Genomic DNA, 27302 nt, shown 5'->3' with positions numbered 1-27302 from the left:
GAGGGGTGAGTAGGAGGGAGATTAGGAGGGAGATCAGATGGGGGAGTAGGAGGGAGATTAGGAGGGAGAGAAAAAAAAGAGGGAGAGCAGAAGGGAGAGGCATTTAGGGGGAGAGGAGGAGGGGTGAATTGAACGATAGAAGTAGAAGTTGCCCTTTGGGACAGATCTAGGATCAGCTTACCCTCCCCAAATCCTAACCTTATTTGTTAGGGGTAATTTGGCAAAACTGGCTATAGATCAGTGTCTAGGTGCAACTTCAACTCTACAACTTCCCCCCTGGTTCCTGACCCCCCCCCCCCCCCCCCCCCAGTTATACGATCCTGTCAGCCAGTTCAGATAGAAGAAAGACAGTTCTGAAGTGCTCTCTGTCAATGGCATTGTAAAATTGCATTGTACAAGTTACAGGTGAATTGCACTCGATTGCATTGTTCTCAACAATGAGACAGTGAGGAGGAGGGGCGGATAAAGGGAGAAGAGGAGGGGGGATGAAGGGAGAAGAGGAGGGCGGATAAAGGGAGAAGAGGAGGGGGATGAAGGGAGAAGAGGAGGGCGGATAAAGGGAGAAGAGGAGGGGGATAAAGGGAGACGAGGAGGAGGGGGATGAAGGGAGAAGAGGAGGGGGATGAAGGGAGAAGAGGAGGAGGGGGATGAAGGGAGAAGAGAGGAGAGGGGATGAAGGGAGAAGAGGAGGGGGATAAAGGGAGAAGAGGAGGGCGGATAAAGGGAGAAGAGGAGGGGGATGAAGGGAGAAGAGGAGGGGGATGAAGGGGAAAGAGGAGGAGGAGGATGAAGGTAGAAGAGAGGAGAGGGGATGAAGGGAGAAGAGGAGGGGGATGAAGGGAGAAGAGGAGGGCGGATAAAGGGAGAAGAGGAGGGGGATGAAGGGAGACGAGGAGGAGGGGGATGAAGGGAGAAGAGGAGGGCGGATAAAGGGAGAAGAGGAGGGGGATGAAGGGAGAAGAGGAGGGGGATGAAGGGAGACGAGGAGGAGGGGGATGAAGGGAGAAGAGGAGGGGGATGAAGGGAGAAGAGGAGGGCGGATAAAGGGAGAAGAGGAGGGGGGATAAAGGGAGACGAGGAGGAGGGGATGAAGGGAGAAGAGGAGGGGGATGAAGGGAGAAGAGGAGGAGGGGGATGAAGGGAGAAGAGAGGAGAGGGGATGAAGGGAGAAGAGGAGGGGGATGAAGGGAGAAGAGGAGGGCGGATAAAGGGAGAAGAGGAGGGGGATGAAGGGAGAAGAGGAGGGGGTGAAGGGGAAAGAGGAGGAGGAGGATGAAGGGAGAAGAGAGGAGAGGGGATGAAGGGAGAAGAGGAGGGGGATGAAGGGAGAAGAGGAGGGCGGATAAAGGGAGAAGAGGAGGGGGATGAAGGGAGATGAGGAGGAGGGGGATGAAGGGAGACGAGGAGGAGGGGGATGAAGGGAGAAGAGGAGGGCGGATAAAGGGAGAAGAGGAGGGGGGATGAAGGGAGAAGAGGAGGGGGATGAAGGGAGACGAGGAGGAGGGGGATGAAGGGAGAAGAGGAGGGGGATGAAGGGAGAAGAGGAGGGCGGATAAAGGGAGAAGAGGAGGGGGATAAAGGGAGACGAGGAGGAGGGGGATGAAGGGAGAAGAGGAGGGGGATGAAGGGGAAAGAGGAGGAGGAGGATGAAGGGAGAAGAGAGGAGAGGGGATGAAGGGAGAAGAGGAGGGGGATGAAGGGAGAAGAGGAGGGCGGATAAAGGGAGAAGAGGAGGGGGATGAAGGGAGACGAGGAGGAGGGGGATGAAGGGAGAAGAGGAGGGTGGATAAAGGGAGAAGAGGAGGGGGATGAAGGGAGACGAGGAGGAGGGGGATGAAGGGAGAAGAGGAGGGGGGATGAAGGGAGAAGAGGAGGGCGGATAAAGGGAGAAGAGGAGGGGGATTAAAGGAGACGAGGAGGAGGGGGATGAAGGGAGAAGAGGAGGGGGATGAAGGGAGAAGAGGAGGAGGGGGATGAAGGGAGACGAGGAGGAGGGGGATGAAGGGAGACGAGGAGGGGGATGAAGGGAGACGAGGAGACGAGGAGGAGGGGGATGAAGGGAGAAGAGAGGAGAGGGGATGAAGGGAGACGAGGAGGAGGGGATGAAGGGAGAAGAGGAGGGGGATGAAGGGAGACGAGGAGGAGGGGGATGAAGGGAGAAGAGAGGAGGGGATGAAGGGAGAAGAGGAGGGGGATGAAGGGAGACGAGGAGGAGGGGGATGAAGGGAGACGAGAAGGAGGGGATGAAGGGAGAAGAGAGGAGAGGGGATGAAGGGAGAAGAGAGGAGAGGAGAGGGGATGAAGGGAGAAGAGGAGGGGGATGAAGGGAGAAGAGGAGGGGGATGAAGGGAGAAGAGAGGAGGGGGATGAAGGGAGAAGAGGAGGGGGATGAAGGGAGAAGAGGAGGGGGATGAAGGGAGAAGAGGAGGGGGATGAAGGGAGACGAGGAGGGGGATGAAGGGAGACGAGGAGGGGGATGAAGGGAGACGAGGAGGAGGAGAGGGGATGAAGGGAGAAGAGAGGAGAGGGGATGAAGGGAGAAGAGGAGGGGGATGAAGGGAGAAGAGGAGGGGGATGAAGGGAGACGAGGAGGAGGGGGATGAAGGGAGAAGAGGAGAGGGGATGAAGGGAGAAGAGGAGGGGGATGAAGGGAGAAGAGGAGGGGGATGAAGGGAGACGAGGAGGAGGGGGATGAAGGGAGAAGAGGAGGAGAGGGGATGAAGGGAGTAGAGGAGGGGGATGAAGGGAGAAGAGGGGGAGTGATGAAGGGAGAAGAGGAGGAGGGGGAGGAAGGGAGAAGAGGAGGAGGGGGATTAATGGAGAAGAGGAGGAGGGGGAGGAAGGGAGAAGAGGAGGAGTGGGATGAAGGGAGAAGAGGAGGGGGATTAAGGGGGAAGAGGAGGAGGGGGATTAAGGGAGAAGAGGAGGAGTGGGATGAAGGGAGAAGAGGAGGAGGGGGATTAAGGGGGAAGAGGAGGAGGGGGATGAAGGGAGAAGAGGAGGAGGGAGGGTGAAGGGAGAAGAAGAGGAGGGGGGATGAAGGGAGAAGAGGAGAGTGGGATGAAGGGAGAAGAGGAGGAGGGAGGATGAAGGGGAAGAGGAGGAGGGGGATGAAGGGAGAAGAGAAGGAGGGGGATTAAGGGAGAAGAGGAGGAGGGGGGAGGAAGGGAGAAGAGGAGGGAAATATAATGAGAGGAGGAGATAGAGAAGACCCTGGAGAGAAAGACAAGAACAGAATGAACAACATGGAAGGGGGGAGAGGTAGTGAGCCACAGAGGAAAACTGAGAAGAAAAACAAACAGTGTTTCCCGTCTCACCTCCTTTACATGCTGCAGTTTTCATTACTTTGATTGTTTTCTTTAACTCGAAAAAGGTTCAATAAAAGTGCAGGCCAGTTTTTATCACCTCAACCTCTACCCCCCTCCTCTCCCTGCACCCCCCCCCCCACCCTCTTCCTCTCCCTGCACCCCTCCTCCATCCCTCATCTCTCTACCCTCCTCCACCCCTCAACCTCCACCCTCCTCCATCCCTCAACCTCCACCCTCCAACCTCCACCCTCCTCCATCCCTCATCTCTCCACCCTCCACCACCCCTCAACCTCCACCCTCCTCCATCCATCATCTCTCCACCCTCCTTTCTCTGCACCCTCCACCCTCCTCCTCTGCCTGCACCCTCCACCCTCCTCCTCTCCCTGCACTCCTCCTCACTCCTCCTCTGCCTGCACACCTCCACCCTCCTCCTCTGCCTTCACCCCTCCCCCTCCTCCTCTCCCTCCATCTCTCCACCCTTCCTCCTCTCCCTGCACCCCTCCACCCTGCTCCTCTCCCTGCACCCCTCCACCCTGCTCCTCTCCCTGCATCCCTCCACCCTCCTCTCCCTCCATCTCTCCACCATCCTCTTCTCCCTGCACCCTCCACCCTCCTCCTCTCCCTGCACCCCTCCACCCTCCTCCTCTCCCTGCACCCCTCCACCCTGCTCCTCTCCCTGCACCCCTCCACCCTGCTCCTCTCCCTGCATCCCTCCACCCTCCTCTCCCTCCATCTCTCCACCATCCTCTTCTCCCTGCACCCTCCACCCTCCTCCTCTCCCTGCACCCCTCCACCCTCCTCCTCTCCCTGCACCCCTCCACCCTGCTCCTCTCCCTGCACCCTCCACCCTGCTCCTCTCCCTGCATCCCTCCACCCTCCTCTCCCTCCATCTCTCCACCATCCTCTTCTCCCTGCACCCCTCCACCCTCCTCCTCTCCCTGCACCCCTCCACCCTCCTCCTCTCCCTGCACCCTCCACCCTGCTCCTCTCCCTGCATCCCTCCACCCTCCTCCCCTCCATCTCTCCACCATCCTCTTCTCCCTGCACCCCTCCACCCTCCTCCTCCTCCCTGCACCCTCCACCCTCCTCCTCTCCCTGCACCCCTCCACCCTCCTCCTCTCCCTGCACCCCTCCACCCTGCTCCTCTCCCTGCATCCCTCCACCCTCCTCTCCCTCCATCTCTCCACCATCCTCTTCTCCCTGCACCCCTCCATCCCTCCACCCTCCTCTGTTTCCTCCAGCTCTCAACTCCTCCATTACATCTCACTCTGCACTCATTATTTTATTCTTCTCATAGCCTTTCCTCTTTTCTCTCAGTGATCGATTGTTTCCTGCTTTTGCTTTTTTCTTATTTTGTGTATGTGCCCAGCGCTCTTGTGTGTGTGTGTGTGTATGTGTGTGTGTGTGTGTGTATGTGTGTGTGTGTATGCGTGTGTGTATGCGTGTGTGTGTATGCGTGTGTGTGTATGCGTGTGTGCATGTGTATGCATGTGTGTGTATGCGTGTGTGCATGTGTGTGTGTGTGTGGTGTATGCGTGTGTGTGTGTGTGTATGTGTGTGTGTGTATGTGTGTGTGTGTATGCGTGTGTGTATGCGTGTGTGTGTATGCGTGTGTGTATGCGTGTGTATGCATGTGTGTGTATGCGTGTGTGCATGTGTGTGGTGTATGCGTGTGTGTGTGTGTGTATGCGTCTGTGCGTGTGTATGTGTGTGTGTGTGTATGCGTGTGTGTGTATGCGTGTGTGCGTGTGTATGCATGTGTGTGTATGCATGTGTGTGTGTTTTGCCCTCTGATGTCACGGTTGTGTTATGACCAGTGCTCAACAGTCAACCTCTGACCGTTGCAAGTCTTCATGGGAGTTCTGACTGTACTAGATTCGGACCCTATAATGACTGTTTTGTTTCACCTCACTGTGACTCGGAATAGATAGAGACTGTGACAGTACGCAAATAACCAGTTTTGTGTGTGTGACACCATAAGTCTCTCTGCAGGTTGTTTTCACAGATATCACCTACACCAGATATCTGCATGTTACTATTCAGTACACATATTCATGACAATCCCACGCCATTGCATTTATCATCAGTGGACTACTTGGTGAGATGCTCTCTCTGTGAACTAAGACTGACGGTACGTTGGTCCTGTGATTTGTCCATGACCGGGTGAGTTACCCTGGAGCCAACAAAGAAAGGATGGAAACGAACAAAGGGTCATGGAAAAAGTGAAAGAAAGCTGATTTCTTAAACAAAAAAGGAAACATTCCTGTTCCATTGAAGACAATGGAGTCACATGAAGGAGAGAGAGAGAGAGAAGAATAGAGGTGAATGGAGGGGTAAAAGAGAGAGAGAGAGAAGAATAGAGGTGAATGGAGGGTTAAAAGAGAGAGAGAGAAATGTAAGAATAGAGGTGCATGGAGGGTTAAAAGAGAGAGAGAGAAGAATAGAGGTGAATGGAGGGGTAAAAGAGAGAGAGAAGAATAGAGGTGCATGGAGGGTTAAAAGAGAGAGAGAGAGAAGAATAGAGGTGAATGGAGGGTTAAAAGAGAGAGAGAGAAGAATAGAGGTGCATGGAGGGTTAAAAGAGAGAGAGAAGAATAGAGGTGAATGGAGGGGTAAAAGAGAGAGAGAGAAGAATAGAGGTGCATGGAGGGTTAAAAGAGAGAGAGAGAAGAATAGAGGTGCATGGAGGGTTAAAAGAGAGAGAGAGAAGAATAGAGGTGAATGGAGGGTTAAAAGAGAGAGAGAAGAATAGAGGTGCATGGAGGGGTAAAAGAGAGAGAAGAATAGAGGTGCATGGAGGGTTAAAAGAGAGAGAGAGAAGAATAGAGGTGAATGGAGGGGTAAAAGAGGGAGAGAGAAGAATAGAGGTGCATGGAGGGGTAAAAGAGAGAGAGAGAGAAGAATAGAGGTGCATGGAGGGGTCAAAGAGAGAGAGAGAGAAGAATAGAGGTGCATGGAGGGGTAAAAGAGAGAGAGAGAAGAATAGAGGTGCATGGAGGGTTAAAAGAGAGAGAGAGAAGAATAGAGGTGAATGGAGGGGTAAAAGAGAGAGAGAGAAGAATAGAGGTGCATGGAGGGTTAAAAGAGAGAGAGAGAAGAATAGAGGTGCATGGAGGGTTAAAAGAGAGAGAGAGAAGAATAGAGGTGCATGGAGGGTTAAAAGAGAGAGAGAAGAATAGAGGTGAATGGAGGGGTAAAAGAGAGAGAGAGAAGAATAGAGGTGCATGGAGGGTTAAAAGAGAGAGAGAGAAGAATAGAGGTGCATGGAGGGTTAAAAGAGAGAGAGAGAAGAATAGAGGTGCATGGAGGGTTAAAGAGAGAGAGAGAAGAATAGAGGTGAATGGAGGGGTAAAAAGAGAGAGAGAAGAATAGAGGTGCATGGAGGGTTAAAAGAGAGAGAGAGAAGAATAGAGGTGCATGGAGGGTTAAAAGAGAGAGAGAGAAGAATAGAGGAGAATGGAGGGGTAAAAGAGAGAGAGAGAGGGAAGAATAGAGGTGCATGGAGGGTTAAAAGAGAGAGAGAGAGAGAGAGAAGAATAGAGGTGCATGGAGGGTTAAAAGAGAGAGAGAGAAGAATAGAGGTGAATGGAGGGTTAAAAGAGAGAGAGAGGGAAGAATAGAGGTGCATGGAGGGGTAAAAGAGAGAGAGAGAGAAGAATAGAGGTGAATGGAGGGTTAAAAGAGAGAGAGAGAAGAATAGAGGTGAATGGAGGGGTAAAAGAGAGAGAGAGAGGGAAGAATAGAGGTGAATGGAGGGGTAAAAGAGAGAGAGAGAAGAATAGAGGTGAATGGAGGGGTAAAAGAGAGAGAGAGAAGAATAGAGGTGCATGGAGGGGTAAAAGAGAGAGAGAGAAGAATAGAGGTGAATGGAGGGGTAAAAGAGAGAGAGAGAGGGAAGAATAGAGGTGCATGGAGGGGTAAAAGAGAGAGAGAGAGAGAGAGAGGAGAGAAGAATAGAGGTGCATGGAGGGTTAAAAAGAGAGAGAGAAGAATAGAGGTGAATGGAGGGGTAAAAGAGAGAGAGAGAAGAATAGAGGTGCATGGAGGGGTCAAAGAGAGAGAGAGAGAGAGAGAGAGAAGAATAGAGGTGCATGGAGGGTTAAAAGAGAGAGAGAGAGAGAGAGAGAAGAATAGAGGTGAATGGAGGGTTAAAAGAGAGAGAGAGAAGAATAGAGGTGCATGGAGGGGTAAAAGAGAGAGAGAGAAGAATAGAGGTGCATGGAGGGGTCAAAGAGAGAGAGAGAGAAGAATAGAGGTGAATGGAGGGGTAAAAGAGAGAGAGAGAAGAATAGAGGTGAATGGAGGGGTAAAAGAGAGAGAGAGAAGAATAGAGGTGCATGGAGGGTTAAAAGAGAGAGAAGAATAGAGGTGCATGGAGGGTTAAAAGAGAGAGAGAGAAGAAGAGGTGAATGGAGGGTTAAAAGAGAGAGAGAGAAGAATAGAGGTGAATGGAGGGGTAAAAGAGAGAGAGAGAGAAGAATAGAGGTGCATGGAGGGTTAAAAGAGAGAGAGAGAAGAATAGAGGTGAATGGAGGGGTAAAAGAGAGAGAGAGAGAATAATAGAGGTGAATGGAGGGGTAAAAGAGAGAGAGAGAAGAATAGAGGTGAATGGAGGGGTAAAAGAGAGAGAGAGAGAAGAATAGAGGTGCATGGAGGGTTAAAAGAGAGAGAGAGAGAAGAATAGAGGTGAATGGAGGGTTAAAAGAGAGAGAGAGAGAAGAATAGAGGTGCATGGAGGGTTAAAAGAGAGAGAGAGAGAAGAATAGAGGTGCATGGAGGGGTCAAAGAGAGAGAGAGAGAATAATAGAGGTGAATGGAGGGGTCAAAGAGAGAGAGAGAGAAGAATAGAGGTGCATGGAGGGTTAAAAGAGAGAGAGAGAATAATAGAGGTGAATGGAGGGGTAAAAGAGAGAGAGAGAATAATAGAGGTGCATGGAGGGGTCAAAGAGAGAGAGAGAATAATAGAGGTGAATGGAGGGGTAAAAGAGAGAGAGAGAAGAATAGAGGTGCATGGAGGGGTCAAAGAGAGAGAGAGAATAATAGAGGTGAATGGAGGGGTAAAAGAGAGAGGGAGAAAAGGAGGGATGTAGAATAGAGAGCAATGCTTTGCTTCATTAAATATTCAAGAGTGTCGGTGCATGAATAACAACTGGAGCCCTCATACCACCTAGTGGTGAAAGCATGGTAGTGTAGTGTCCCATGTGTCCCAATGGCTGGAGGTAGCCTTAGAAGCCCATGTTTCTCAGCTCTGGAAGGATGGCCCGCGCCACTAAGCTGGGTTGGAGGTAGGTTTAGAAGCCCATGTTTCTCACCTATGGAAGGATGGCCCGCTCCACTAAGCTGGGTTGGAGGTAGCCTTAGAAGCCCATGTTTCTCACCTATGGAAGGATGGCCCGACCCACAAGGCTGAGTTGGAGGTAGCTTTAGAAGCCCATGTTTCTCACCTATGGAAGGATGGCCCGCCCCACTAAGCTGGGTTGGAAGTAGCTTTAGAAGCCCATGTTTCTCAGCTCTGGAAGGATGGCCCCGTCCCACTAAGCTGGGTTGGAGGTAGCCTTAGAAGCCCATGTTTCTCAGCTCTGGAAGGACGGCCCGCCCCACTAAGCTGGGTTGGAGGTAGCCTTAGAAGCCCATGTTTCTCAGCTCTGGAAGGATGCCCCGCCCCACTAAGCTGGGTTGGAGGTAGCCTTAGAAGCCCATGTTTCTCAGCTCTGGAAGGATGGCCCGCCCCACTAAGCTGGGTTGGAGGTAGCTTTAGAAGTCCATGTTTCTCAGCTCTGGAAGGATGCCCCGCCCCACTAAGCTGGGTTGGAGGTAGCCTTAGAAGCCCATGTTTCTCAGCTCTGGAAGGATGGCCCGCCCCACTAAGCTGGGTTGGAGGTAGCCTTAGAAGCCCATGTTTCTCAGCTCTAGAAGGATGGCCCGCCCCACTAAGCTGGGTTGGAGGTAGCCTTAGAAGCCCATGTTTCTCAGCTCTAGAAGGATGGCCCGCCCCACTAAGCTGGGTTGGAGGTAGCCTTAGAAGCCCATGTTTCTCAGCTCTAGAAGGATGGCCCGCCCCACTAAGCTGGGTTGGAGGTAGCCTTAGAAGCCCATGTTTCTCAGCTCTGGAAGGATGGCCCGCGCCACTAAGCTGGGTTGGAGGTAGGTTTAGAAGCCCATGTTTCTCACCTATGGAAGGATGGCCCGCTCCACTAAGCTGGGTTGGAGGTAGCCTTAGAAGCCCATGTTTCTCACCTATGGAAGGATGGCCCGACCCACTAAGCTGGGTTGGAGGTAGCTTTAGAAGCCCATGTTTCTCAGCTCTGGAAGGATGGCCCCGCCCCACTAAGCTGGGTTGGAGGTAGCCTTAGAAGCCCATGTTTCTCAGCTCTGGAAGGACGGCCCGCCCCACTAAGCTGGGTTGGAGGTAGCCTTAGAAGCCCATGTTTCTCAGCTCTGGAAGGATGCCCCGCCCCACTAAGCTGGGTTGGAGGTAGCCTTAGAAGCCCATGTTTCTCAGCTCTGGAAGGATGGCCCGCCCCACTAAGCTGGGTTGGAGGTAGCTTTAGAAGTCCATGTTTCTCAGCTCTGGAAGGATGCCCCGCCCCACTAAGCTGGGTTGGAGGTAGCCTTAGAAGCCCATGTTTCTCAGCTCTAGAAGGATGGCCCGCCCCACTAAGCTGGGTTGGAGGTAGCCTTAGAAGCCCATGTTTCTCAGCTCTGGAAGGATGCCCCGCCCCACTAAGCTGGGTTGGAGGTAGCCTTAGAAGCCCATGTTTCTCAGCTCTGGAAGGATGGTCCGCCCCACTAAGCTGGGTTGGAAGTAGCTTTAGAAGCCCAAGTTTCTCAGCTCTGGAAGGACGGCCCCGCCCCACTAAGCTGGGTTGGAGGTAGCCTTAGAAGCCCATGTTTCTCAGCTCTGGAAGGACGGCCCGCCCCACTAAGCTGGGTTGGAGGTAGCCTTAGAAGCCCATGTTTCTCAGCTCTGGAAGGATGCCCCGCCCCACTAAGCTGGGTTGGAGGTAGCCTTAGAAGCCCATGTTTCTCAGCTCTGGAAGGATGGCCCGCCCCACTAAGCTGGGTTGGAGGTAGCTTTAGAAGTCCATGTTTCTCAGCTCTGGAAGGATGCCCCGCCCCACTAAGCTGGGTTGGAGGTAGCTTTAGAAGTCCATGTTTCTCAGCTCTGGAAGGATGCCCCGCCCCACTAAGCTGGGTTGGAGGTAGCCTTAGAAGCCCATGTTTCTCAGCTCTGGAAGGATGGCCCGCCCCACTAAGCTGGGTTGGAGGTAGCCTTAGAAGCCCATGTTTCTCAGCTCTAGAAGGATGGCCCGCCCCACTAAGCTGGGTTGGAGGTAGCTTTAGAAGCCCATGTTTCTCAGCTCTGGAAGGATGCCCCGCCCCACTAAGCTGGGTTGGAGGTAGCCTTAGAAGCCCATGTTTCTCAGCTCTAGAAGGATGGCCCGCCCCACTAAGCTGGGTTGGAGGTAGCCTTAGAAGCCCATGTTTCTCAGCTCTGGAAGGATGGCCCGCCCCACTAAGCTGGGTTGGAGGTAGCCTTAGAAGCCCATGTTTCTCAGCTCTGGAAGGATGGCCCGCGCCACTAAGCTGGGTTGGAGGTAGGTTTAGAAGCCCATGTTTCTCACCTATGGAAGGATGGCCCGCGCCACTAAGCTGGGTTGGAGGTAGGTTTAGAAGCCCATGTTTCTCACCTATGGAAGGATGGCCCGCTCCACTAAGCTGGGTTGGAGGTAGCCTTAGAAGCCCATGTTTCTCACCTATGGAAGGACGGCCCGACCCACTAAGCTGGGTTGGAGGTAGGTTTAGAAGGCCATGTTTCTCACCTATGGAAGGATGGCCCGCGCCACTAAGCTGGGTTGGAGGTAGGTTTAGAAGCCCATGTTTCTCACCTATGGAAGGATGGCCCGCTCCACTAAGCTGGGTTGGAGGTAGCCTTAGAAGCCCATGTTTCTCACCTATGGAAGGATGGCCCGACCCACTAAGCTGGGTTGGAGGTAGCTTTAGAAGCCCATGTTTCTCACCTATGGAAGGATGGTCCGCCCCACTAAGCTGGGTTGGAAGTAGCTTTAGAAGCCCATGTTTCTCAGCTCTGGAAGGATGGCCCCGCCCCACTAAGCTGGGTTGGAGGTAGCCTTAGAAGCCCATGTTTCTCAGCTCTGGAAGGACGGCCCGCCCCACTAAGCTGGGTTGGAGGTAGCCTTAGAAGCCCATGTTTCTCAGCTCTGGAAGGATGCCCCGCAACACTAAGCTGGGTTGGAGGTAGCCTTAGAAGCCCATGTTTCTCAGCTCTGGAAGGATGGCCCGCCCCACTAAGCTGGGTTGGAGGTAGCTTTAGAAGTCCATGTTTCTCAGCTCTGGAAGGATGCCCCGCCCCACTAAGCTGGGTTGGAGGTAGCCTTAGAAGCCCATGTTTCTCAGCTCTAGAAGGATGGCCCGCCCCACTAAGCTGGGTTGGAGGTAGCCTTAGAAGCCCATGTTTCTCAGCTCTGGAAGGATGCCCCGCCCCACTAAGCTGGGTTGGAGGTAGCCTTAGAAGCCCATGTTTCTCAGCTCTGGAAGGATGGTCCGCCCCACTAAGCTGGGTTGGAGTGTTTATGTCTCTTATGTCTAGAACCGGCCATGTATGCGAGTTTATGTCGCTTATGTCTAGAACCGGCCGTGTATGTGAGTTTATGTCACTTATGCCTAGAACCGGCCCTCTATGTGAGTTCCCTGGAACCGGCCGTGTATGTGAGTTCAGTTACATAGTGTGCGCGTCAGTGGAGGCTGGTGGGAGGAGCTATAGGAGGACGGGCTCATTGTAACGGCTAGAATGGAATAAATGGTATAGAGTCAAACGTGTGGTTTCCATACATTAGATGTGTTTGATACCGTTCTATTTATTCCATTCCAGCCATTATACTGAGCCCGTCCTCCCATAGCTCCTCCCACCAGCCTCCACTGGTGTACATGCGTGTGTCTGTGTTTGTGTGTGCATGCAGAACAAGTTTCACCAGGTGAGCTCCACATATGGCCCTCTATTTCTAGACGTCCCTCACACAGTGCATGTGTGATAGAGAAGCTGGACCTGAGTGGCCTATAGAACAAGGAAAGGGGTCACAGTGGAGCCCTGAATAGCCCAAAAGTTCAGAATTGTCTAAACCACAAATTAACTTCCTCTTTCACATTCTATTCCTGTTCAATTGCCCATTGAGCAGAACTAGGCTGAAAGTGAATGCTGTCCACCCTATAGAAACACTGAAGAATGGCCACATTCCATCTCAATACTACGTTCTTCCTGACCTCGGCCCTGCTCTGATACTTTCACAATGCATCCTTACGTGCTCCTATCCTTGTGATGGAAGTTTTAGAGTACATATTCTGCAATTCTACACATTTTGATAAGATTTGGCAGTTTTATAACACATTTAATGCATGCTACTAATTTTGCACCAATGAATGGAAGTATATATGGAAGTATACGGAACAAAAATATAAACGCAACATGCAACGATTTCAAAGATTTTGCTGAGTTACAGTTAATTAAGGAAATCAGTCCATTTAAATAAATCAATTAGGCCCTAATCTATGGATTTCACATGACTGGGCAGGGGCGCAGCCATGGCTGGGCCAGGGAGGGCATAGGCCCACCTACTGGGGAGCCAGGCCCAGCCATGGGTGGGCCAGGGAGGGCATAGGCCCACCTACTGGGGAGCCAGGCCCAGCCATGGGTGGGCCAGGGAGGGCATAGGCCCACCTACTGGGGAGCCAGGCGCAGCCATGGCTGGGCCAGGGAGGGCATAGGCCCACCTACTGGGGAGCCATGGGTGGGCCAGGGAGGGCATAGGCCCACCTACTGGGGAGCCAGGCCCAGCCATGGGTGGGCCAGGGAGGGCATAGGCCCACCTACTGGGGAGCCAGGCCCAGCCATGGGTGGGCCAGGGAGGGCATAGGCCCACCTACTGGGGAGTCAGGCCCAGCCATGGGTGGGCCAGGGAGGGCATAGGCCCACCTACTGGGGAGCCAGGCCCAGCCATGGGTGGGCCAGGGAGGGCATAGGCCCACCTACTGGGGAGCCAGGCCCAGCCATGGGTGGGCCAGGGAGGGCATAGGCCCACCTACTGGGGAGCCAGGCCCAGCCATGGGTGGGCCAGGAGGGCATAGCCCCACCTACTGGGAGCCAGGCCCAGCCATGGGTGGGCCAGGAGGGCATAGGCCCACCTACTGGGGAGCCAGGCCCAGCCATGGGTGGGCCAGGGAGGGCATAGCCCCACCTACTGGGGAGCCAGGCCCAGCCATGGGTGGGCCAGGGAGGGCATAGCCCCACCTACTGGGGAGCCAGGCCCAGCCATGGGTGGGCCAGGGAGGGCATAGGCCCACCTACTGGGGAGCCAGGCCCAGCCATGGGTGGGCCAGGGAGGGCATAGGCCCACCTACTGGGGAGTCAGGCCCAGCCATGGGTGGGCCAGGGAGGGCATAGGCCCACCTACTGGGGAGCCAGGCCCAGCCATGGGTGGGCCAGGGAGGGCATAGGCCCACCTACTGGGGAGCCAGGCCCAGCCATGGGTGGGCCAGGGAGGGCATAGCCCCACCTACTGGGGAGTCAGGCCCAGCCATGGGTGGGCCAGGGAGGGCATAGGCCCACCTACTGGGGAGCCAGGCCCAGCCATGGGTGGGCCAGGGAGGGCATAGGCCCACCTACTGGGGAGCCAGGCGCAGCCATGGCTGGGCCAGGGAGGGCATACTGGGGAGCCAGGCCCAGCCATGGGTGGGCCAGGGAGGGCATAGGCCCACCTACTGGGGAGCCAGGCGCAGCCATGGCTGGGCCAGGGAGGGCATAGGCCCACCTACTGGGGAGTCAGGCCCAGCCATGGGTGGGCCAGGGAGGGCATATGCCCACCTACTGGGGAGCCAGGCGCAGCCATGGCTGGGCCAGGGAGGGCATAGGCCCACCTACTGGGGAGTCAGGCCCAGCCTGGCTGGGCCAGGGAGGGCATAGGCCCACCTACTGGGGAGCCAGGCGCAGCCATGGCTGGGCCAGGGAGGGCATAGGCCCACCTACTGGGGAGCCAGGCTCAGCCATGGCTGGGCCAGGGAGGGCATAGGCCCACCTACTGGGGAGTCAGGCCCAGCCATGGGTGGGCCAGGGAGGGCATAGGCCCACCTACTGGGGAGTCAGGCCCAGCCATGGGTGGGCCAGGGAGGGCATAGGCCCACCTACTGGGGAGTCAGGCCCAGCCATGGGTGGGCCAGGGAGGGCATAGGCCCACCTACTGGGGAGCCAGGCCCAGCCATGGGTGGGCCAGGGAGGGCATAGGCCCACCTACTGGGGAGCCAGGCCCAGCCATGGGTGGGCCAGGGAGGGCATAGGCCCACCTACTGGGGAGCCAGGCCCAGCCAATCAAAAGGGCTTTATTACAGAAAGAAATACGCCTCATTCTGGCTATGGATACGGAGAACATCAACACAATAACATCAACACGCCAGAGGATATACTTCCATTGGACTTCCACTGGACTTGGGCTCTGCTGGGAGTTTACCTCATATTTAGATGAGATTATTCTGCTTTTGCCACTACAATCATAATAAACACTGAGAACAATAAAATATTGTGTTATTGTTGTTTTTGTTATGCGTATTACCTTTATTAATAATAGGGGAGAGGGGTCGTTCAAAAAATGTACCTCAAAGGTTCTTCAAAAGGTTCTCTGAGGATCCATTAAAAGGGGTTCTTTGAAGAACTCATAGCGGTTCACCCACACATTACATTTGAAGAACCCCTAAAGGATACTCCAGGAACCTTTTCTTTTTAGAGTGTAGGACAGACACTTTAAAACTAACTTCCTTTTGATGTATTGTTTGACTATCTGCCCCCCCATTAACTGTTCAGAAAAGGAGTTGTGAGAGAAACATGAGTATCAATGAAGATGCCAGCCACATTCCTGATACTTGGAAGCTTGAGCCCTTCCCTTTCTCCGTGCTGCCACATCCTGCAGCGTTATTGTCGGGCTTGTTCCCCTCGCGGTTCCCCTCGAAGTGGACCGGCACACACCTGTTCTCCAGCACCTCACATGCCAGGATCAAATGCTTGGTCTCTTCCCGCACGCTGGACACACCGCAGGTCCCAGTCTCACTCCTCACTGTTAGAAATGTGAACGGGCTTTGGCTGATGCACAGGTTCCCCTGGTACCTCTTTCCCCCAGAGCTGGAGCAGACCGCGTCCACCCTCTCCCGGTCTTTGGGATGGAGGAAGGACTGCGTGGGTCTTGAGCAGTCGTTTTTTTCACGTAGATACTTCTCCCACGCGTTGTGGTCCGTCGTTAGCGGGGTATTTGGACGCACATGCCGGTATAGGAACTTTTCATGGCAGTTATTGCATCGGGACCGTTGGCAGGGTTCGACATTACTGTAGCCACTCACCCCCAGGTTGCCCAGCAACAGGCAGATGGAGAGAGAGAGGATGAGAAGTTTAAGGTTCTTCATCCTTTAGAAGTCTTGAAGCTGCAGAGAAACAAATAGCTCAGTGATTGTTCCACTGGAGGTCATAAGGTGAATGCACCAATTTGTAAGTCGCTCTGGATAAGAGCGTCTGCTAAATGACTTAAATGTAAATGTAAATGATTGAAGTGGCTTGTAGGCCCCCCCCCTCTTTTATTTAAAAAAATCTATTACAGATACCCCTCTGGATTTAAATATGCACTGGAACTGAATGGGGTCATCCCTATCTGATCCCTGGCTCCCTGTCATTCTCTGACCCCGTTACCACTCGTCCCTATCTGATCCCTGGCTCCCTGTCATGCTCTGACCCCGTTAACACTCGTCCCTATCTGATCCCTGGCTCCCTGTCATTCTCTGACCCCGTTACCACTCGTCCCTATCCGATCCTTGGCTCCCTGTCATTCTCTGACCCCGTTACCACTCGTCCTTATCTGATCCTTGGCTCCCTGTCATTCTCTGACCCCGTTACCACTCGTCCCTATCTGATCCCTGGCTCCCTGTCATTCTCTGACCCCGTTAACACTCGTCCCTATCTGATCCTTGGCTCCCTGTCATTCTCTGACCCCGTTACCACTCGTCCCTATCTGACCCCTGGCTCCCTGTCATTCTCTGACCCCGTTACCACTCGTCCCTATCTGATCCCTGGCTCCCTGTCATTCTCTGACCCCGTTACCACTCGTCCCTATCTGATCCCTGGCTCCCTGTCATTCTCTGACCCCGTTACCACTCATCCCTATCTGATCCCTGGCTCCCTGTCATTCTCTGACCCCGTTAACACTCGTCCCTATCTGATCCCTGGCTCCCTGTCATTCTCTGACTCCGTTAACACTCGTCCCTATCTGATCCCTGGCTCCCTGTCATTCTCTGACCCCGTTACCACTCGTCCCTATCCGATCCTTGGCTCCCGGTCATTCTCTGACCCCGTTAACACTCGTCCCTATCCGATCCTTGGCTCCCTGTCATTCTCTGACCCCGTTACCACTCGTCCCTATCTGATCCTTGGCTCCCTGTCATTCTCTGACCCCGTTACCACTCGTCCCTATCTGATCCCTGGCTCCCTGTCATTCTCTGACCCCGTTAACACTCGTCCCTATCCGATCCTTGGCTCCCTGTCATTCTCTGACCCGTTAACACTCAGAGCTTCTACAACTCTTCTACAACCTATTGGTTATTCAATCAAAATGAAATATATAATGTGAACAGGATCTCTCTTCCTCCCATCTACAAACAGGGTTCCAAAACAGGCCGTTGTTTACACGTGCACATTTAATCTGGCCACATTAGTCAGGCAAGGCTGTCTGCACTGAGGAAAGTATTCACACACAGGAAGGGCTTGAGTCTGACTCACACACAGCTCTCCGTGGCTTAAGTTGAATCATACTACTACTTACACACGTATCCCTCTCTAACACAGATATATGGGTATGCATTAAGTTGTACATTACCTGGTTATGGATCCGTAATGTCTGCTGCAGTGTGTCTCTGTAATGGAACTCTGTTCCAGATTGGTGGAGAATAACTTCAGCCCTCAGCTCACACGTCTCATTCTTTTATGTTCCTTACTGGACTGTAGACGGGTGTGTCCCCATGTGTACGTAACGTCCCGCTGCGTCACAGTGTGCATGTCTGCATGTCAGAACGGGTTAGTGTGTGTGTGTCCATGGAGCTAGTTAAAGGCAGGGGTTTTGCAGGGTTGCCTTCATTCTCTGTTGCTGAAGGGATCAGGTTTCAGCTAAAAATACTGTCCAGTGGGGAATATGGGTGGGGCTAGCGTATGTAGGATTCATGTGTGCCTGTGTGTGACTAAGATTTGTCAATAAATGCTCTTCCAGACCTGAATGAGTTAAATTAGTGTTTGTTAGTGCTGGGATAGAACAAAAGCCTGTTAACCCTGTATCTCTCCATGGTTGGTGACGCTGATGGTGTTTTTTAGCCATCTAGTCCATTGGTACTAAACACATCTAACGACAGAGTCTGTGGAACAACTAGCCTATGATGAGCCAAACGATGAGCCAAGCGATGAGCCAAACGATGAGCCAAACGATGAGGGAGAATGAGAGAGAAGCTTCTTCTAAAAAGAGCAACCTTCACTACGTATGTTTCCTATCCTTCTCTCTGTTCCTCTCTTACGTAGTGAAACCATCTGTGTTTCTATAGATGGACACAGGATGGATGGATTTATGGACTGTCTCTGTTCCTCTCTTACGTAGTGAAACCATCTGTGTTTCTATAGATGGACACATAGGATGGATGGATTTATGGACTGTCTCTGTTCCTCTCTTACGTAGTGAAACCATCTGTGTTTCTATAGATGGACACAGGATGGATGGATTTATGGACTGTCTCTGTTCCTCCCTTACGTAGTGAAACCATCTGTGTTTCTATAGATGGACACAGGATGGATGGATTTATGGACTGTCTCTGTTCCTCTCTTACGTAGTGAAACCATCTGTGTTTCTATAGATGGACACAGGATGGATGGATTTATGGACTGTCTCTGTTCCTCTCTTACGTAGTGAAACCATCTGTGTTTCTATAGATGGACACAGGATGGATGGATTTATGGACTGTCTCTGTTCCTCTCCTATATAGGTAGAGACCATGTGAACATACTGAACATTCTAAAGACTGTTGAGGACAAAGTCATGGGTTTTATGCATATGACTCAGACCTCATTTCAAATGTGAATTTGAGTATGTGTTATTTAAATATTTTTTTTCTGTGCATTTTGGTATTTCCAAATACACAACCTAAAACAACTACTTTTATTTGAACGTTTATTTGTAAAAACCAAGTAGTATTTGAAAGTGTTTTCAAATACTATTTAAATACCTGGGAGTGTCACGAATCCCGCTTCCTGAGTCTGTGTTTGCCTGTGTTTCTGTCCTGGAGTGTGTTTCCGGTGTCCTGGAACGCACCCTGTCTGTTTGCTGGGCGAATTAGCTTGTTGGGAGATCGATGTTCACCCGCACCTGTATCCCATCAGTAATCTGCACACCTGTCCTGATCATCACCTCTCCCCTTCAAAAGCTCTGACCTGACATCCATTCCCTGCCGGATCGTTAGCCATGAACAGTATGTTGTGCCATAGTATCAGCCTCAAGTTGGATAGAATTTGTTTTGTTGTTTTTTACGTATTGCTTGCCTTAAACTTACCTCCGTTTGTTCTGTCTTCAGTTACTCACCCGGATCATTTACCCCATTCCCGCCTGGTCGTCGGAGGATTCCGCTACCCCATTGGATCCACCTATTTACTCCCATCAACTCACCACCGCTGCCCGCTACGCCACCTGGATATATCTACCCATTCACATTCACTTGTAAATAAAGACTCACCTTCTTCCTACTCTCCTTGTCCTGGTCTGCTTCTGGGTTCGATTTTGAAAGAACGTGACAGAACGATCCGGCCAAGGATGAACCCAGCGGACCTGGACTCCGTTTGCCATGCCATTACCCAGCAGGAGAAGATGTTGGGACAACACAACACGGCGCTACACGAGATAGCGGGTTCAATCCGGAACTTATCGGATAGATTAACGAGTATCCAGGATCAGCTCAGGTTGCCGGCGGATCATCCACCACCTGTTTCACCCATATCACCTGCCGATTCGGGAACGGGTTCCTTCCGTGAGCCCAAGGTTCCGACACCGGAGAAGTACGAGGGAGATCTGGGAGGATGCCGTTCATTTCTTTTACAGTGTGGGTTAGTTTTTGATCTGCAGCCCTACTCTTACGCCACAGATAAGGCTAGGATAGCTTTTGTTATTGAGCTGCTGCGTGGTAGAGCTCTGGAATGGGCTTCAGCTGTTTGGGAACGACGGGACACATGCATGACGTCATACCAGGGTTTCACGGCAGAGATGAGAAGGCTTTTTGACCATCCAGTCCGAGGTAAGGACGCAGCTAAACGTTTGCTCTCTCTTCGCCAAGGAGCTCGCAGTGTGGCAGACTTTGTGATAGAATTCAGGACATTGGCTGTGGAGAGTGGTTGGAATGAGGAATCACTACAAGCGTTTTTTTACCAGGGGTTGTCGGAGCAACTCAAGGACGAGCTGATCTCCTATCCAGAGCCTAGATAGTTCGGTCACCTTAGCTATTCGGGTAGATAATAGAGTCCGAGAGAGAAGGAGGGAGAAGCAGTGGGGTCCATCTAATCAATCTGAGACTCGGTTACCATTCGGGTCAGGAAGTGGACCAGAACGGGTTGATCATTTTCCCTTACACGGGATTAGTGGAGGAGTCCTGCCGCCAGATCCTGAACCTATGCAAGTGGGGCGGCACGGGTTAACGAAGGACGAGCGCCAACGTAGACGTGAGACCAACAGCTGCCTCTACTGTGGTAGCTCGGGACATTACATCTCCGTTTGTCCTCAGTGCCCGTTAAACTGCTTGGCTCGTTAAGTTTGGGAGGTTTGTTAGCGAGCCAGTTTCAACCTCTCAAGAGCCCTGTCAGACCTCGTTTTCCTGCTACCCTCATAAATAAGAATCAGAGTTTAGCGATTAACGCTTTCATCGATTCAGGTGCCGATGACAGCTTCATTGATGCCGACTTAGTGGAACAGCTGGGGCTTTCCAAGGAGCAATTACCGGAAGCCATTGAAGCAACCACTCTGAACGGCAGTAGTCTGGCACGGATCACTATGAGGACTGAACCGGTTAAGATGTTGTTGTCGGGGAATCATTCAGAGGTTATTTCTTTTTTCATTTTGCCTTCCCCCCGGTTCTTGGATACCCCTGGCTAAGAGAACATAATCCTTCGTTCGATTGGGTGACTGGTAAGGTAACTAGTTGGAGCATTGAGTGCCATGCTAACTGCCTCAGGACTGCCTGTTCTCATGCTGTCCCCAGTCGGGTCAGTGAGTCTGCTCCTCCTGATTTGTCCCTGGTTCCTGAAACATATCACGAGTTGGGTGAGGTGTTCAGTAAGCAGAAAGCTCAGTCACTTCCTCCCCACCGACCTTATGATTGTACAATTAAGCTGTTCCCTGGAGCTGCCTTTCCCAAGGGACGGTTATACAGTATTTCTCGACCTGAGCGGGAAGCCCTGGAGACCTACATAAAGGAGTCTCTTGCTGCAGGTCTCATTCGTCCCTCGTCATCACCCCTGGGAGCTGGATTTTTTTTTGTGAGTAAGAAGAATGGCTCTCTTCGACCGTGTATTGATTATCGGGGGTTGAATGATATTACGGTCAAGAACAAGTACCCCTTGCCCTTGATGAGCTCCGCTTTCGATTCTTTACAGGGTGCTACTGTGTTTACGAAGCTTGATCTACGCAATGCATATCATCTGGTTCGGATCAAAGAGGGGGACGAGTGGTTGACTGGATTCAATACACCTATGGGACATTTCGAGTACCAGGTGATGCCGTTTGGACTTTCCAACGCTCCAGCAGTGTTCCAAAGTTTGGTGAATGACGTGCTGAGGGATATGATCGGTCTGTTTGTGTTCGTTTACCTGGATGACATCCTGATTTTCTCCAAGGAGCTTTCCAGCCACATCCAGCATGTTAAGTAGGTCCTGCAGCGGTTATTGGAGAACCGTCTGTGAAGGCAGAGAAGTGTGATTTTCACGCCCACACTACATCCTTCCTCGGGGACATCATCTCCAGGGGTGAGATCAAGATGGACCAAGAGAAGGTTCGGGCGGTTCGGGATTGGGCCCGGCCCGGTACGAGATTGCAGCTCCAGAGATTCCTGGGATTTGCGAACTTCTATCGGAGGTTTATCTGTGATTACAGCCGGGTGGCCGCCCCTTTAACTGCTCTGACGTCTTGCACCAGAATTTTCTGTTGGACTCCTGAGGCAGACCGAGCATTTCTGCACTTGAAGAGCCGATTCACCAACACGCCAATTCTCTCTCAACCTGACACTTCCCGTCAGTTTGTTGTTGAGGTGGACGCGTCTGATGTGGGAGTGGGCGCCATCCTGTCCCAGCGTAGCTCCACTGACGGTAAACTCCATCCCTGCGCCTTCTACTCTTGTCGTCTTTCACCAGCTGAGAGAAACTACGATGTGGGTAACCGGGAGTTTCTCGCTGTGAAGCTTGCCTTGGAGGAGTGGCGTCACTGGTTGGAGGGAGCAGAGCAACCCTTTGTGGTCTGGACTGACCACAAGAATCTGGCTTACGTGCAATCGGCTAAACGTCTCAACTCCCGTCAGGCCAGGTGGGCTTTGTTTTTTTGGACGCTTCAATTTTTCCCTGACGTTCCGACCTGGGTCGAAGAACGGCAAAGCGGACTCCTTGTCCCGGATGTTCTCCAAGACGGATGAGAGTGGGGCCAAGACTGAGACGATTGTCGTGGGAGCCGTTACATGGAGGATTGAGGAGGATGTGATGGCGGCCCTTCGGACGCAGCCCGGCCCCGGTAACGGTCCACCCGGTCGGTTGTTCGTGCCTGAGTCGGTCCGTTCTGCTGTTCTTCAGTGGTCCCACGCCAGCAAGATAGCTTGTCACCCTGGCGTTGCTCGGACTATGGCGCTACTGCGCAGACGATTTTGGTGGCCTGCCATGGGAGAAGATACCCGGAGGTTTGTTGCCGCATGTCCTGTTTGTGCTCAGAACAAAAGTACCAATCGGCCCAGCTCTGGGCTTCTTCACCCCCTACCTATTCCTCGGCCGCATCTGGCCCTGGATTTTGTCACGGGATTGCCCCCTTCTGTTGGGAACACGGTCATTCTGACCATTGTGGACAGATTCAGCAAGTTTGCTCATTTTGTCCCTCTCTCCAAGCTTCCATCTGCCACAGACGTCCGAGATCCTGGTTAGGGAGGTTTTCAGGGTCCACGGATTGCCCAGTGACATTGTTTCTGACCGTGGTCCTCAGTTTACCTCTGCTGTCTGGAGATCCTTCTGTTTGGCCATTGGAGCTACAGTCAGTCTCACTTCTGGATTTCACCCACAATCTAATGGTCAGGTGGAGAGAGCCAACCAGAAGATGGAGTCCACGCTGCGTTGTCTTGTCTCCTCTGATCCCACCTCTTGGTCATCTCAATTACCCTGGGTCGAGTATGCCCATAATACCCTTCCTTCATCTGCCACTGGAATGTCCCCCTTCCAATGCCTGTACGGATAACAACCTCCCTTGTTTCCTTCTCAGGAGAGGGATCTTTCGGTTCCTTCTGTCCAGGCCCACATTCGTCGTTGCCACCGGACCTGGCATCGGGCCAGGAAGGTCCTCAGAGTTTCTGACCAGTATCAGATCCAGGCGAATCCATCGCCGTATTCCTGCTCCCGCTTATACCATCGGAGATAAGGTTTGGTTGGCTACACGGGATCTTCCTCTACGGACTGAGTCGAGGAAACTGTCACCAAAGTTCATTGGTCCGTTTGTGGTGGAGAGAATCATTAACCCTGTTGTGGTCCGACTCAAATTGCCGGCAACGCTTCGAGTACACCCCACCTTTCATGTCTCCTGCCTCAAGCCGGTTCTCCTCAGTCCTCTGTTGCCCCCTCCTCCTCGTCCTCCTCCTCCTCGGATGATCGGAGGTGGTCCTGCCTACACGGTGCGCCGCATAATGGATTCCAGACGGCGGGGTCGAGGTTTCCAATATCTCGTGGATTGGGAAGGATATGGTCCAGAGGAGAGGAGTTGGATTCCTCGGCGTCAGATCCTTGATGACGACCTGCTTCGTGACTTCTACCGCCTCCACCCTGGCGCTCCAGGTAGTCCACCCGGTGGCGTTCGTCGGAGGGGGGGGGGTTACTGTCACGAATCCCGCTTCCTGAGTCTGTGTTTGCCTGTGTTTCTGTCCTGGAGTGTGTTTCCGGTGTCCTGGAACGCACCCTGTCTGGTTGCCGGGCGAATTAGCTTGTTGGGAGATCGATGTTCACCCGCACCTGTATCCCATCAGTAATCTGCACACCTGTCCTGATCATCACCTCTCCCCTTCAAAAGCTCTGACCTGACATCCATTCCCTGCCGGATCGTTAGCCATGAACAGTATGTTGTGCCATAGTATCAGCCTCAAGTTGGATAGAATTTGTTTTGTTGTTTTTTACGTATTGCTTGCCTTAAACTTACCTCCGTTTGTTCTGTCTTCAGTTACTCACCCGGATCATTTACCCCATTCCCGCCTGGTCGTCGGAGGATTCCGCTACCCCGTTGGATCCACCTATTTCCTCCCATCAACTCACCACCGCTGCGCCACCTGGATATATCTACCCATTCACATTCACTTGTAAATAAAGACTCACCTTCTTCCTACTCCTTGTCCTGGTCTGCTTCTGGGTTCGATTTTGAAAGAACGTGACAGGGAGTGTATTTGAGTCAGTGTATTTGAGTCAGTGTATTTGAGTCAGTGTATTTGAGTACTTCAAACACAATCCCATATTAAACTACTTGTTTTTTTAAATAAAATGTTATCTGAATACTTGTTTTGAAATGTAATTGAAATACCTGAAATAGTGTTATAACCCAGGTCTGATGACTAGGCCTACATATTATATACATAGGAGTGACGTTGTACAATCACATTTCTCAAAAGGAACAGTTCAAGTGTTACAGCCCCCCGACCCCTAAAATAAACAAATATCCACCCACAAGATCTTGACAATATAACAATTTAATAGAAAAACCAAACATTTCACTTTCTCTTGTTTAACATTTCATATACATTCCTATATTTGTGTGCGCTATATAAACTGCAGCTCACATCATTGTAAAAACCTGGACAGGGAACAACCAAAGTGGTAACAATAAGACAACACAGTCATCAAACTGATGAGTTTACATACAATTCACATGTTTTGGCAAGTCTGTGAATTACGCTCACAGACATGTATACATTATCAGACTTCAAATGAAAGACCTACACTATAACCATTTTTGTATTTCAGAACCTTAAAATTCACAGCCCTCTGTTGCCCAATCAGAATTCTTAATTCCCTGTATAAGAGTGTTAAAGTGACTTACTAAACATCACAATCGATTTCAGAAAGCAAATGTTTGATTCAGATCATATTTATGAATGTCAAACTATCTTGATAAGGATGAACTTTGATTGAACCTACTGCAAAAAAGTGTATTAATTGCCAACATCATGTGTTTGGAACATGATTAGGATGACTTGAATTTCAGGCCAAACATCATGGCATGATTCTGTGTCATGATGAATGAGGAATCTTGTCAATTCTAAACAGGACCTTTCTGTCCTGAACAAGATGCCCTGATCAATGTACATCAAAAACAACCTATCACGAAGTAGCAATGGAGATGGCTACAAAACAGGAAGAGCCAATCAAAAGGCCAAAAAATAAAAACATCAGTCAATCAAATCATTACTATTTCCTGTGTATTTCCATATTCAAGAACAATAATCAAGATAAAAACATGTAGGACAACAATAAAGAATGGCTTTAAAAAATAACATAATTCCTGCTTGTAAATTATTGCTTTCCAATGTCTTTTTTCATTTTCCTTTTCCTAGTGTAAGTAGAAGAGAAAAAAAACACACTTGGGAGGGTGATTGAGGAAGAGCATGAGAGGAGGAAGAGTGTGCTGGGTAACCCTGGGCAACAGAGGAAGGAATACAAACGAGTGAGAAAGGGACCCTGGGATTGCTGTGCATTCAGGTTGAGATCAATAAAGTTATACAAACACCTCCAGTAGACATATAACCGTATATAAACACTTGACTTATATACTGGGTATATGTAGGAATACATCAGGTTGTAGTTTCATATCCTCTTCCCTTCACTAGTCATATCCCCCTCTTCCCCTCACTAGTCATAGACATCGCTCTCCCTCACTAGTCATAGACATCTCTCTCAACCTCTTCCCTTTACTAGTCATAGACATCGCTCTCCCTCACTAGTCATATCCCCCTCTTCCCTTTACTAGTCATAGACATCGCTCTCCCTCACTAGTCATATCCCCCTCTTCCCCTCACTAGTCATATCCCCCTCTTCCCCTCACTAGTCATAGACATCGCTCTCCCTCACTAGTAATATCCCCCTCTTCCCCTCACTAGTCATATCCCCCTCTTCCCCTCACTAGTCATATCCCCCTCTTCCCCTCACTAGTCATAGACATCGCTCTCCCTCACTAGTCATATCCCCCTCACTAGTCATATCCCCCTCTTCCCCTCACTAGTCATAGACATCGCTCTCCCTCACTAGTAATATCCCCTCTTCCCTCACTAGTCATATCCCCCTCTTCCCCTCACTAGTCATATCCCCCTCTTCCCCTCACTAGTCATATCCCCCTCTTCCCCTCACTAGTCATAGACATCGCTCTCCCTCACTAGTAATATCCCCCTCTTCCCCTCACTAGTCATATCCCCCTCTTCCCCTCACTAGTCATATCCCCCTCTTCCCCTCACTAGTCATAGACATCGCTCTCCCTCACTAGTCATATCCCCCTCTTCCCTCACTAGTCATATCCCCCTCTTCCCCTCACTAGTCATAGACATCGCTCTCCCTCACTAGTCATATCCCCTCTTCCCCTCACTAGTAATATCCCCTCTTCCCCTCACTAGTCATATCCCCCTCTTCCCCTCACTAGTCATAGACATCGCTATCCCTCACTAGTCATATCCCCCTCTTCCCCTCACTAGTAATATCCCCTCTTCCCCTCACTAGTCATATCCCCCTCTTCCCCTCACTAGTCATATCCCCCTCTTCCCCTCACTAGTCATATCCCCCTCTTCCCCTCACTAGTAATATCCCCCTCTTCCCCTCACTAGTCATAGACATCGCTCTCCCTCACTAGTCATATCCCCTCTTCCCCTCACTAGTCATATCCCCCTCTTCCCTCACTAGTCATAGACATCGCTCTCCCTCACTAGTAATATCCCCTCTTCCCCTCACTAGTCATATCCCCCTCTTCCCCTCACTAGTCATATCCCCTCTTCCCCTCACTAGTCATAGACATCGCTCTCCCTCACTAGTCATATCCCCCTCTTCCCCTCACTAGTCATATCCACCTCTTCCCCTCACTAGTCATATCCCCTCTTCCCCTCACTAGTCATAGACATCGCTCTCCCTCACTAGTCATATCCCCTCTTCCCTCACTAGTAATATCCCCCTCTTCCCCTCACTAGTCATATCCCCCTCTTCCCTCACTAGTCATATCCCCCTCTTCCCCTCACTAGTCATATCCCCTCTTCCCTCACTAGTCATATCCCCCTCTTCCCCTCACTAGTCATATCCCCTCTTCCCCTCACTAGTCATATCCCCCTCTTCCCCTCACTAGTAATATCCCCCTCTTCCCCTCACTAGTCATATCCCCCTCTTCCCCTCACTAGTCATAGACATCTCTCTCCCCCTCACTAGTCCTAGACATCTCTCTCCCTCTCCCCCTCACTAGTCCTAGACATCTCTCCCCCTCTCCCCTCACTAGTCCTAGACATCTCTCCCCCTCACTAGTCCTAGACATCTCTCCCCCTCACTAGTCCTAGACATCTCTCCCCCTCACTAGTCCTAGACATCTTTCTCCCTCACTAGTCCTAGACATCTCTTTCTCCCTCACTAGTCCTAGACATCTCTCCCCCTCACTAGTCCTAGACATCTCTCCCCCT

At 51.7% G+C, this 27302-nt stretch overlaps 1 protein-coding gene across 1 annotated transcript; it reads right to left on the bottom strand.

The window, feature by feature from the left end:
• Positions 1-13497: 13497 nt before the first annotated feature.
• On the bottom strand, positions 13498-17444 carry LOC135574973 (angiogenin-like). The gene is made up of 2 exons (XM_065027103.1): positions 17231-17444; positions 13498-15788 (listed from the first exon to the last, which is right to left on the bottom strand). Exon 2 carries the CDS (start codon positions 15768-15770, stop codon positions 15174-15176), a length of 597 nt encoding a protein of 198 aa, XP_064883175.1. The 5' UTR covers positions 15771-15788; positions 17231-17444; the 3' UTR covers positions 13498-15173.
• Between the last annotated feature and the right edge of the window lie 9858 nt (positions 17445-27302).

Source organism: Oncorhynchus nerka, linkage group LG14 (genome assembly GCF_034236695.1).
Source record: "Oncorhynchus nerka isolate Pitt River linkage group LG14, Oner_Uvic_2.0, whole genome shotgun sequence".
In the NCBI taxonomy this organism is placed as follows: domain Eukaryota; kingdom Metazoa; phylum Chordata; class Actinopteri; order Salmoniformes; family Salmonidae; genus Oncorhynchus; species Oncorhynchus nerka.
Note: the sequence above shows the minus strand (reverse complement) of the source record. Positions and strands in the feature narration are given on the sequence as shown.

Coding starts and splice junctions, on each gene's coding strand:
- LOC135574973 (XM_065027103.1), bottom strand. CDS start 15,770: ATGAAGAACCTTAAACTTCTCATCCTCTCTCTCTCCATCTGCCTGTTG.